The 13,106-nt window shown below is 48.4% G+C and overlaps 1 protein-coding gene across 1 annotated transcript; it reads right to left on the bottom strand.

Annotated features, from left to right (window-relative positions):
- Window positions 1–205: 205 nt before the first annotated feature.
- Window positions 206–4,067, bottom strand: LOC148898077 (F-box/LRR-repeat protein 14-like). The gene has a single exon (XM_088997083.1). It carries the CDS (start codon window positions 3,637–3,639, stop codon window positions 2,428–2,430), a length of 1,212 nt encoding a protein of 403 aa, XP_088853209.1. The 5' UTR covers window positions 3,640–4,067; the 3' UTR covers window positions 206–2,427.
- Window positions 4,068–13,106: the final 9,039 nt, after the last annotated feature.

Consider the following 13,106-nt stretch of genomic DNA (forward strand, 5'->3'; position numbering starts at 1 on the left):
CTAGATCTATCGAGCTATATCTACATACACACCAACACAAAGACCTTGAAAAAAATAAAAGTACTGTAAATACTAGAACATAATACTACAAATGACTTTCTATAAAGAATTTGAAACATTTCAGGCTTCAAACTAGGATGAAAACTTTCTATAAAATGCCCCTGTCGGTGTGTTCATATTTTTCAAAAACTACACAGATGCGAGATTCAAGAGAAACATATTTCCATCTTTATTCATAAATATCACTACAGTATGAATATAAAACATCTTAAATTACTGTTACTTTTTTTAACAAATACTCAAGACTATCGTTGGAAGCTCCGCATAAGAAAAATCCACTGAAGTTTTTTTTTTGCTTCTTTGTTGCATAAAGCCTATATAACCGTCAGCCACGAGACCGCAGTTCTGTGGCATCGTGAATTTTCATTTCGTTTGTTGTCCTCTTTGAACATAGCCGCCACATTTTACACAATGTATGAACAACTTCAATTTGAAGTACAAAATTATTCCATACAAAAATATTGCTTGTTAAAAAATACAACCGCCAAAAAAAGAAGTACAAATTCCAGTAGCTATGCCAGCCTAAGAATGAAAGTGCCGACCTATTGTTATTATTACAATGTTTAAAAAAGTTTGTACCAAGGGCAGAATTTGCAAAAATATGCAACGTTAACATCGAATACTGAGCTGTAGGCACTGCTGTGTCTGTGCGGGAGAAGTAGCTAAACAACTGTACGCATGATTAAGTTGCTCCAACCAATCCCAGCTAACTTTAGGTGAGAGAGGGGAGAGGGCACATCCTGGACTGGTTGCCAGCCAATCGCAGGGCACATGCACTGTAGACCAGGGATGTCCTTGTCCGGTCCTGTTATAGACGTCTCACTTATCCAGCACATCTGATTCAAATGATGGGGATTGTTATCAGGCTTTGGGAATGCTCGCCAGTGAGCTGATTGTTTGAATGAGGAGAATGGAGGAAGTGGACATCTAAAACAGGCTGGATAAGGGTTCTCGAGGACTGGACCTGGGCAGCCCTGGTGTAGACAAATAAGCTGACGTTCACACTTGTGGACAATTGAGAGTCTTCAATTAACTTGCGTAAGCGTGGGGAGAACACGTGAACTCCACATTGGAAGGCCAGAGCTGAGATTTGAACCCTGAGCATTTGATTGAGAGGCAGATGCGCTAACCATTAACCTGATGTGCTCCTGAAAAAACATGCCTTTTTTTAATAACGCTTCTGGGTCACAGGTCGGCATGGGCTGATTATCGGTGTGACGGTTTACACGGTTTCAAAATCTCATGGTTGGTTTCAATCGTGTTACTGGGTGTCACGAGTAACCAGGTCATCCTTCTTTTTGGAGAATAAAAAAAAAGTGCCAGCAGCTGAAAAACAACACGAGTAGCCCACTGTTATACTTTAACAATAGAGTGATGGGCCACTTACTCAAAAGATTTAAGAGAAGAAAAATGTCAATTACTTATTTGAACGTTAATAAGGTAAACATTACTTCTACACTATATACTCTATATTTTGTTTGAAAAGAGAATAGATTGTGATCAATGGAAAACAAAAGAGTGTTTTTATTAGGACTACATTTTTTTTAATCGCTTAATCAAATCAAATGTCTGTCTTAGCTCAATATCGATTCATAAAACCACAACTCTATCATTTCGATACATTTTCCCCATGAATTTATGTGACTTGTAGCATCATGCAACATCTCATCACGATGGGAGAGGAGCATATCAAGACAACATGGCAGAAGCACTTAAAGCAGTGCCAAAACACTCGGAGGCATTAAAAATACTAAGACAGCGAGAAGCAAAACTTTGTAACAGTCAGGAATGTAAATGCACTGAGGTTACTTTGCGTATTGGCCACTTTATTTACACAGCCTGCCCAGTGTTAGGAATTCATTGGAATTATTATTGAATGAACATGTTATATTCAATAAAGCATACATAACTATTTTAATCATATATGCTTTATTGCATTTGGTTAAATTATGTATGAAATGCTTAACTGAATGAAAAATCTGTCAAAGTGAAAGGTCAATCAAATCAATTTTGAAAATCTAATCGATAGTTTTGGCTTGACTGCAAAATCTTTTTTAAAGGACATTTTAGAGCGGCGATGATATCATGTATTTGCTGGTGGTTATCATTCCATCAGAATATAGCCCATGCCTCGTCACAGGAGAGTGAGCGGTGGCCAGACTATCGCAGGGGGACACAAGTGTAGACAAACAAGCGCTCCCACATATGGAGGATGAAGCTAACATGTTTTGGAATGTGCGAGGGAGCCGGCGTACCCCGAGACAACAAATGCAAAGGGTGAGGGACGGACTCGAGATTAGAACCGAGAACTGCCAAACATCTCGCCACCCTCGCCCTCAATAGTTTGCTATCCATGGAAAGTTGTTTTCACCTGACACGCTCACTGTCTGTCATCTGCCACAAACCCAAGTTGAGCACCTTGAGGCAGGGAAGCTGCGTGATCCTCTCCAGACCCCTTTTGGTGATTTTGGTGCAGCCATACAAGTCGATGCCCGTCAGCTGCGTCAGGTGGTCGGCGATGAGCTCCAGGCCCTTGTCGGTGATTCGCACGCACTGTCCAATGTTGAGCGTCTTGAGTTCGTGCATCTGCCTCACCATGCGGTTGATGCCGTCGTCGCTCACATGGCACGAGCACAACGACAGCGACTTGAGCCAGTAGAGGCCCTGCGCCATGTACGCCAGGCTCTGGTCCCCGATCTTGTCACAGAAGGACACGTCCAAGCCCGACAGACGCAGCGAGCCCATGGCCAGGTGCATGATGCCGGTGTCACTGATGTTGTCGCACGAGCGCAGGTTGAGGCTGCCGAGCTGGCTCATGCGGGACACGTGAATCATGCCGGCATCCGAGATACCGCCGCAGAAGCTCAGGTTGAGCATCTTAAGCCCGCCGAGGCCCTTGGCTACATGCTTGAGTGACAGGTCGGTGAGCTTCTGGCAGTCTTGCAACGTCAGCTTCTCCAGCGCGAGGCAGCCTTCTGCCTCAGTGCGCGTCATGCCTGACAGGTGCCCGATGCCCACGTCTGACACATGGCGGCAGCTGCGCAGGTTGAGACTCTTGAGCCGGCGCAATCCCCAGGCCACCAGGAGGAGCCCCGTATTGGTGATGTTGCTGCATCCGCCCAACTCCAGCACCTCCAGATTCTTCAGGTACCGAGCAATGAGGTCCAGGCTTGAGTCGCTGATTTGCTTGCACAGGCTCAGGTTGAGAACGCGCAGAGACAGGATGTCGTGCACGAAGGCATGGCCCAGCCCGTTGTCTGTCAGGTTGAAGCAGCCACACAAATTCAGGCTTTCTATGTGGGGCATGCCCTGGATCACGTAGCTCAGGCTGCGCCTCAAGCTGAGAATCTGGACCTTTTTGATGCCCCTCGCTTGCAGGCTGGGGAAGAGGGAAGGGTTCGCACGGCGTAGATGCAGCTTGGCTTCCACCCCCCGCCACACTGACTTGTGGTAGGACGCGTCTCTCCACGCCGCGCACACCTGGGCCACCCGTCCCTTGTTTTTCACGTCCAGGTAGCTGAAGATGATGGCCAGGATCTCAGGGAAAAGGCACGAAACATGGGTCTCCATTTCAAACATGAAGGGAGGGCGGAGGAGGGAAACAATGCGGTCGTTGTTAGCCCACGAAAAACTTCAGTGTCGAAGGCTGGAATGAAATATTAAGCAATCCATCTCACGCTCCTCTTGTTGTCGCCCAAAAATATAAAGGCATAAAATAAGTCCTGAAGAGGTGGGCAATATTTACCGAGCTGGCAAACGAGGATAATGACACCGAGCTAGCTAGCATAAGGCGGCTAAGAGTTCCACCAGCCTTCCGCGAATAATGTGTCCTTTAGTTCATCTCATCGCAGTCAAAAACAAAACAAGACCAAAAACACCCCGCTTTGCGGCTGTTGGAAACATATTACAAATCAAATTCTTCGTAGGACGGTCTGCTGTCGCTGTGACACTTCCGGAGACATTTCCAAATGCCGGCCCGGAGCCCTATTGACAAAAATCGGTTAGCTTTCAGCCCAGCTAGCTGCTAAACCAGCGACACCGAGTGGAGGAAAAGGAAGCTGCACTATCGCATTTGGGGAGTTGTCACAAACAAATGGGGACACTCGGCATCCATGACATTTTTTAAATAACCGTGTTCGATTTTATCATGAGAAAATGGTGAACGTATGTTTAGTGCTTTAATTATGCGTAGTGTACAACGAAGGTGTATGACGATATGCGTTGTCGTACCAAGACTGGCCTATAAAACGCAGCACAGAAGCACATGGGCGCCCGCGCTGCCAATAAACATAAAAGAAGAAGAATGTGGAGAAGTAGAAGAAGAAATAGAAGACGCGTAGCCAACTGTTAGTTTATCTGGCAATTACATTGGGGTTGCAAATTTGTTTTTCGTTTCATTTCTTATTGCACCGAAAGGATAGTGAAACAAGTTACATGATCAAATACAAACATGAAATTAGTAATTTAAAAGGCATTAAAAAGTACAATAAACTGTTTTTGGATTGGATATGCCTTTATTAGTCTCACAGTGGAGAAATTTACACCTCACAGCAGCAAAGTGATGAAAGGAATGAAAGTAGAAAAACAAAACACATGAGCTGCTGGAAAGGCAGCCACTCGCGGCGCCGTCTTGAAGTCAAAATAACAAAAAAAAAACTAAATAATATGACAGCATAGAGACAATATGACAAAACAAAGACACAGAGAGACATTCATTCTTCAGGACTTGCAGTACCCTCTTTGTGATGACATGAAGCAGTTCTAGATGAAAGAGGAGAGTATCAAAGCGTCTTTCCACCAGTGGATCAGGGACATCATGGTGGAATGTGCACGTCGACTACAAGCTAAATGTTGAAAGCAAACATGCAGCTGTAGCATCCATTGACGAAAAGAGATTATCTCACATCCCCTGTTCCACATAAATCTGCTTCAATTCCAAGCCGCAACAGTTCCACATACGCATCGGCACTCTGCGCTGACGCTCCTTTCTTCTTATCACGGGTTCCTCAAGCCATGCATCCACACAGCCGCAGACTGTCCAACAGCACTGACCTTTCCGCTAAACAAAGCGGGGCTGTGAAGATGCTTCCCATTACAGGCGCAAAAAAAGCACAATGGCCCCTTTGGTGTCCAGCGATGGCAGTCGAATCGCTCCGACATTCCTCCCATTCAAAAACAGTACTGGCATATTCATGCTGCCGAAAAGGCGCAACCGCTCAGCACAGTCTCCTCCTTGATGAATGTCGTGGTCAAAAATGCTGAAAAACAATCTGTATCCGTTCCACACGATGCACAACAACACAAAGTGACAAAAGAAAACACAAAACAAGACAAAAACGACCAAAAAAAGCAAGGCTCATGAGAGCACTTGCTGAGGCTGCCGACTCGGGCGCCATCTTGGACTTCTATATATTCTTATATATATTATTTTATATATTTTTATGTATTTAGTCAATAATTGGTTCAATATTTATGATGAGAATAGAACTTGAACTAATTACTTCTCAAACAAATGTGAACTTTAAGCATTTTTGGGAGTGGGGGTAACCAATCTGTGGCTTATATTATTATTATTATGATTATGATTATTATTATTATTATTATCCTTTCGGCTTTCCCTTCAAGGGTCGCCACAGCGAATCATTATCCTCCATCTTCAGAGGTGATTGATTAGCATGTTTGATTTGGCCAAGCTTTTACATCGGACGCCCTTCCTGACACAACCCTCTGTATTTATCCGGGTTTGGGACCGGCAGAAGAAGACTTATGTCCCCTTGTGGCTACAGAAAAAGCAACTCAATGAATTTAATAAAGATGAAGATTCTAATAATGAATAATGCTAATTGGCACAGCATCGTTCAAATAAAGTAAAACTACTCACCGTTTGATGATAATGCTCTGATCTTACCGTGAAATGGGCATCTCTTTCCCGTGAAATGGGTGTCTTTAATGAATAAATTAAAAAAAATCTACCATCCAAATGTTGACACTGTAAATGTATTATTGTAGCAGTTGAGGAATGAGAACACACGGTCGATTGGAGTACGTCTTTATTCCAACTGCTAACAAGTAGAAAAGTGAGACAAAACGGAAACTGCAGTGAAATATATGTGATATAAACCCGCCCCCTCCCGTACACCTGCTGGGTGAGATGTCTGGTCCTAGTGCCCGCCAGACAGCCCCCCCAGAACACCCAGAAGGACAGTCAAGGCGAAAATTTTGCAGGGGGCTTGACCAGCCTGCCACAACGACTATGCAGTCCGTCGTTCGGTGGTGAAGGTGAAATTGCTCGGGCAGGTGATCCGGGTGAGAACTGAGTGGGGGAACGACACTCAACCCTGGCATGCCGCGGAGAGGCTGGAGGTTTTGGAGGCCGTCCGCGACGTGGGACCTGGGCCGGCGAAACGTCATCGCCTGCAATTATGTGAGCCGGCTTGAGTCTGTCTATTGAAATGCCCTCCCTTCTCCCACCCATATCGAGCACAAAACTCTTTTCCCCGTGTTCGAGCACTCTAAACGGGCCATCATACGGCGGCCGGAGGGGAGAGCGGTGGGCATCATGACGCTCGAAGACGAAACGGGCTGACCTAAGAGCAGACGGAACGAATATTTTGGGGACGCCGTGGTGAAATGGTGCTGGAGCCAGGGGCTCCCCTGGCAAAAGGGGGAAAGAAGGTGCACCCGAAGCTTCAGGCAGAAATTCACCAGGGATGCGGAGTGGCTGACCGAGTACTAACTCTGCCAGAGCGGCGTTAAGGTCTTCTTTAGGAGCTGAACGTAACCCGAGCAGGACCCACGGAAGCCGGTCAACCCAGTTACCGTCCGATGTTGCGGCCCGTAGCGCGGCTTTAAGTGACCGGTGGAAACGTTCACTCATCCCGTTAGCCTGTGGGTGATAGGCCATAGTGCGGTGTACCTGCACACCCAAGGACTGCACCATGGCCGACCAGAGCTCGGACACAAACTGGGGACCTCTGTCCGAAGTGATATCGGACGGCGTGCCGAAACGTGCGACCGAGGATGACAGAAATGCACGGGCAATGTCTGTCGAGGTTGTGGAGGACAGGGGGACAGCTTCCGGCCACCTAGTGGTCCGATCGACCATAGTGAGGAGATGTGTGCAACCCTGCGAAGGAGGGAGGGGCCCGACCAGGTCCACATGGACGTGGTCAAATCTCCTGGCCGGAATCGGAAAAGTTTCTAGGTTCGCCCGGGTGTGCCTGTGGACTTTGGCGCTCTGACATGCCACGCATGCAGCTGCCCACTTCCTGACGTCCTTTCTTAACCCAGGCCAGACAAACTTGGCCCCAAGTAGTTTGACTGACGCCCGGACGCCAGGGAGTGAAAGGGAATGAATTGAATCAAAAATTCGCCGACGCCACTCCTGCGGAACCACGGGACGAGTGCGACCCGTAGACACATCGCAGAGGAGAGCGGGACCCCCTTCACACACTGCCACCTCCTCCAGTTTCAGGGCCGTGCCTGCTGCCTTGAGTTCGTGGATGTCCGGATCCTCAGATTGGGCCATGGCCATCTCTGAAAAATCCACCCCGAGCTGGACTGGACAAACGATCGTGCGTGACAGGCAATCGGCCACAGGGTTACATTTGCCGGCCACATGCCGAATGTCTGTTGTGAATTCGGAAATAGCCGCTAGATGCCGTTGCTGTCGGGCCGACCACGGTTCGGTAACCTTGGACATGGCGAATGTAAGGGGTTTATGATCTACGTAGGCGGTGAACCGGCGCCCCTCGAGGAGGAAACGAAAATGGCGCGTTGCAAGATAGAGTGCTAACAACTCTGTCGAAAACACTATATTTGCGTTCGTTATCTTGCAGCTTCCGACTGAAAAATGCAAGGGGCTGCCATTCGTTCTCCACAAGCTGCTCAACCACCGCCCCTACGGCAACATCAGACGCGTCGGTAGTCAAGGCCACCTGTGCGGTTGAGATCGGGTGGACCAGAAGAGTTGCACCCGCAAGAGCTTCCTTGGCTCGTTCGAAGGACTGCACTCGTTGCGGGGCCCACTCGACGGGTTCATTAGCCTTCTTTTTTCTCAAGGCGCCATAGAGGGGTTGTAGGAGGTCGGCTGCGTGAGGAAGAAAATGGTTGTAAAAATTGATCATGCCCAAAAACTCCTGCAAAGCTTTAACTGTGGCTGGGCGGGGGAAATTCACCACAGCCTGCACTTTGGCGGGTAAGGGGATGGCACCCTGTGGAGAAATGCGGTGCCCCAAGAAATCGATCTTGGGCAAACCAAATTGGCACTTCAAAGGGTTGACGATAAGGCCATGCGCATCAAGACGCTTGAAAACCATCCTTAAGTGCGACAGGTGTTCCTCTGGTGAAGGGCTGACCACAAGAATGTCGTCGAGGTAGACGAACACAAAATCTAGGCCTCGCAAGACTGAGTCCATCAGTCTCTGAAAGGTCTGTGCCGCCCCCTTCAGGCCAAAAGGCATACGGAGGAATTCAAAGAGGCCAAAAGGGGTTATTACTGCAGTTTTTGGCACATCTTCTGCCCGTACCGGAACCTGGTGATAACCGCGTACGAGATCAACTTTTGAAAAGATCACGGCTCCGGCCAAACGTGCGGAAAAGTCCTGGATGTGCGGAATTGGGTAACGGTCGTGTGTGGTTACATTATTAAGCCGACGAAAATCACCGCACGGCCGCCAAGAACCGTCACTTTTGGGCACCATGTGCAATGGTGAGGCCCACGGGCTGTTTGAACGCCTCACGATGCCCAAACGCTTCATCGTCGCGAACTCCCCTTTCGCCATTGGCAATTTTGGCGACGAGCGCGGGCAAAAACTGGCGGGCCAACCGTGGGAATGAAATGTTGTACCCCGTGTTTAGTATCGGCATTGGAAAAGGCGGGTGTGGTTAACGACGGATAATCGGTCAGCAGGCGTTCATAAACGTTACCTGACGTTAAATAATTTGCGTGCGTCAACGCTCCAAGCCCTCCAGCCTCACATGGGAAAGTGGCGAAAGAGATGGCGTCGATCAAACGACGGTTAGCAATGTCCACAAGCAGTCCATGAGCGCATAAAAAATCCGCGCCGATTATCGGAACTGTAATCGAGGCCACAATAAAGTCCCACTCGAATTTTCGTTCGTGGAAACACACAGTTACCGACCTGGTGCCAAAGCTGGCGATGGGCGAGCCGTTAGCTGCGCGCAGGGGAGGCCCACATCCACCTGCCGTCTTGTCCGAGGGCGTGGGCGTCAGCAGGCTTACTTGTGCCCCGCTGTCCACCAGAAAACGTCTACCTGACGAGGATTCTGTGATAAAAAGCAGCTCGCTTTCGTTGCCGGCACCCACGGCCGCTATTGGGTGCCGGCGCTGGCGTTTCCCGGAGCCTCGTAGGTGCAGGGTGGTGTGCAGCGTCGGGCCTTGGCGCCAAACCGCTGGTGGAAAAAACAGAGGGCTTTCTTGTGTCGCTTCCGCGTGACCACTACTAGGGTCGGGTCGATGTTCGCTGCCACTCCGCCGAGGGGTTCGGCCGTCACGCCTTGCACGGCGAACCTCCGTGTCGCCAGAAGCACCCGGTCCGCTTCTTCAGCCAAACCTCGGTAGTCGCCTGTGGCTAGGCACGTCGAGTTGGCTAGCACGGCGCGCACAGAGGCCGGTAGCTGGCGAAGGAACACGTGGGGGAACAGGAATCCGCCGTCATCCGAACCTAGTAGCGACAACATTTTGTCCATCAGGTCCACTGCTGTTCCGTCGCCGAGTCCGGGAAGCCTGTCTGCTCTCTCAGAGGCCGATAACGTGAACCTTCGGAGCAGCAGGTGTTTGAGCGCTGCGTATTTTTCGCTCGGTGGAGGTGCACGCAAGAGAGGCAGCACACGACGAGTCGTCTGTTCGTTGAGAGACGCCACGACCAGATAATATTTCGGCTCATCTGTCGTGACGCCTCGTAGGTGGAAAAGCGCTTCCACATGTTGGAACCACGAAGCCGGGTCGCTATTCCAAAACTCGGGCAGCTTCGCGGCGTAGGCGGCAGCTGCGAGCTGAGGCGCCGGTCGTGGCGGCATGGCCGTGGAAGATATCTCTTCGTCTGCTGCCATGAACATTTCGAACGTCGGGGTCACCAGTGTAGCAGTTGAGGAATGAGAACACACGGTCGATTGGAGTACGTCTTTATTCCAACTGCTAACAAGTAGAAAAGTGAGACAAAACGGAAACTGCAGTGAAATATATGTGATATAAACCCGCCCCCTCCCGTATACCTGCTGGGTGAGATGTCTGGTCCTAGTGCCCGCCACACAATTCACAATTATTATTATTATTATTATTATTATTATTATTATTATTATTATTATTATTATTATTATTATTATCTGAATCTGAGACACTTGTATTTTATTGTGTTTGATCTTGTTCCAGTTTTAAGTTCAAGTGTTTCATTATACGCCCCCGCTCCTTCCCCAAAAGAAAAGCATTCAATAAAATAACATTTTAAAGCAGAGGTCCTCAACCCCCGGTACCGGTCCGTGGGTCATTTGGTACCGGGCCGCGCAGAAAGAATAAATAATTTACATAATTTCCGTTTTCCGTATTTATTATCTGTGTCCGAACTATCTTTTATTTTGAAAAAAATGCGTATTGAATGGACACGCCCTTAACTCGCGCCTGTTCGTGCAGCTTTGTGAGGAGATGGACGCGGAACACAGACACCTTCTCTCACCTACACACAGAAATTAGATGGTTATCCCGAGGGAGATCGCTTGCCAGAGTGTTTGAATTACGAGAGCCACTGCAGAGATTTATCTCAGAAAAAAAGTTACCGTTTGCAGCGCATTTCTGTCACATCCTCGTCATCCTGTCTCTTCCTCCGCTGCTCCTTGGAGCGGGCCCCTCCCTTCCTGGCTCTCCTGACTCACACACCTGTTCCCCATTTCCTTAATTGTGCCTTCTGGCTATAAAAGCCACCCTTACCGTGCAGTTGTTGTCGGTGTATTCCAGGAAGTTCCCTGTCACCCCTCCGCACGCAGGTCTGTTCTTGTCGGTGCCCTCTACCTTGCCTTAGTTTCTGTTCATGCCATTTGTGTCTCAGTAAAGACTCTTTTTTTTGGAATCACTGTCTCCACCGTGTATTTTGGATCCGACCTTAGCCACCTTCCGTCGTCCCTTGAGTCCTGTCACCACTCCTCGAGCGGACGTGACAATTTCCGTGACGAGGAATGGGTTGCAAAGCTCACTTGTGCGACATATTCAACCTGCTCAATGAACTCAATCTGTCACTTCAGGGGAAAATGACAACTGTCTTCAAGTTGGCTGATAAAGTAGTTGCATTCAAAGCCAAACTAGACTTGTGGGGACGGTGCGTGAACAGCAGTGTATTTGACATGTTTGAAACGTTCGCGGGGTTTTTGGAAGAGACTGAGCCCAACAAGCCTTCATTCCCCCAGTTGATGCATGAGCACCTGTCTTTGCTATTAAAAGAGTTCGCACGCTACTTCCCAGCTACAAAAGACCCACGAACTGCCAAGGAATTGATCTGTCAACAAACCAGGTGAATCCAGCATACCTGTGCAAGAGGAAGAACAACTGCTGGAGTTCGCAAATGATGGCGGACTTGAAGGTATGTTTGAGACAACAACTCTGCCGGTGTTCTGGATTAAAGTGATGGTAGCATACCTGAGATCGCCACAACAGCACTGAAAATCCTGTTGCCGTTTCCGACATTTTATTTGTGTGAAGCGGGTTTTTTCTGCAGTCACAGCAACCAAAACAAAACTACGGAGTAGACTGGACATAAGCAAGACACTTTGGGTGTCATTGTCCCGAGATGGAACCGTCTCGTTGCAGAGAAACAAGCTCAGGGGTCACACTGATTCAGTTGTCGTGAGTTGTATTTTTCATGCACTTTTTACAGTGAGACCTCAGCTTACGAACGCCTTACCTTTTCGGTTTCCGAACTTTTCGGTTTACTAACGTCAAATTTATGAAAATTAAACCTTGAAATACGCACTACTTTTCGCGATACACACCCACCACGGCTGGCGGAGTGATATTCGGATCTGGCGGAGTGATCTTCGGATCTTCGGCGGAAACACACGACCGAACAGCGCTCCTGCCGGCGCACCTTTCCACACCCCCTCTCTCTGAATTCACACGTCGATCGCCTCCGAGGAGCTTTTTGCAGATAATTTTACTATTAGGAAATGAATGCAAGATGATCCCCTAATAATCACCGTGGAGGAGAAGAAGGAGATCATTGAGAAACACGAACGAGGTGTGCGTTTGTGACGTCACGTGTGCACACCGCGGCTGTCATGTGAATCTCAGCCTGACACATCGCTCACGCTGTGTGTCACTTCCTTGAGAGTAACTTTCTACGACCATTCTACAAATAAAGAGCCCGGTACCGTTCACCATTGCTATAATCCTTCGCCTAAAAGCTTTACACAAAGGCGTTATTTAGTCCATGCTTTCACGTGACTAATGACACCGAAATTGTCATGTGCGAGTTGACAGCTGGGGCGGGGCCGCCGCTCGCGACCTCCGCCAGCCGAAGAAGACACTTCAATTTAATTTCAACGAGTCGCTGTCACCTCACCAGTGACATGATTATGACGCTTGTGCTGGCAAGTCCAACAGTTTGCTTTAACGGAGGTGATTGTTAGCCGCGATCACGTAAGTTTGGTGCTTTCCGGGATCGCGAATGTGCGTGTTGATCCCCTCATCACCGATACTGGGACATTTCAATGAGTCGCTGTCACCTCACTAGTGACATGACGACACATCGCTGTGTCTTGTGCTGGCAAGTTCAAGAGTTTGCTTTGCCGAGGTGATTGATTGATGGCGTAAGTTTGGTGCTTTCCGGGATCGTGAATGTGCTGGACGGATCGCCCCGCCCGCCTTCTTTTGTCGCGTTTTATTATCATAGAGGGGCAGAGACGATGTTACATATGTTGTTGTTGGCGCGATATTACCAGGACTCTGCTAATAAAGTTGTATAAAAATACACAATGGATTCACGTTTATTATTATATTTAAAAGAAAGAAAAAAACCGTTTCCATGCCTGTCGTATCA

This window comes from Hippocampus bargibanti, linkage group LG05 (assembly GCF_051943395.1).
Source record: "Hippocampus bargibanti isolate YZ-2025 linkage group LG05, ASM5194339v1, whole genome shotgun sequence".
Classification (NCBI taxonomy): domain Eukaryota; kingdom Metazoa; phylum Chordata; class Actinopteri; order Syngnathiformes; family Syngnathidae; genus Hippocampus; species Hippocampus bargibanti.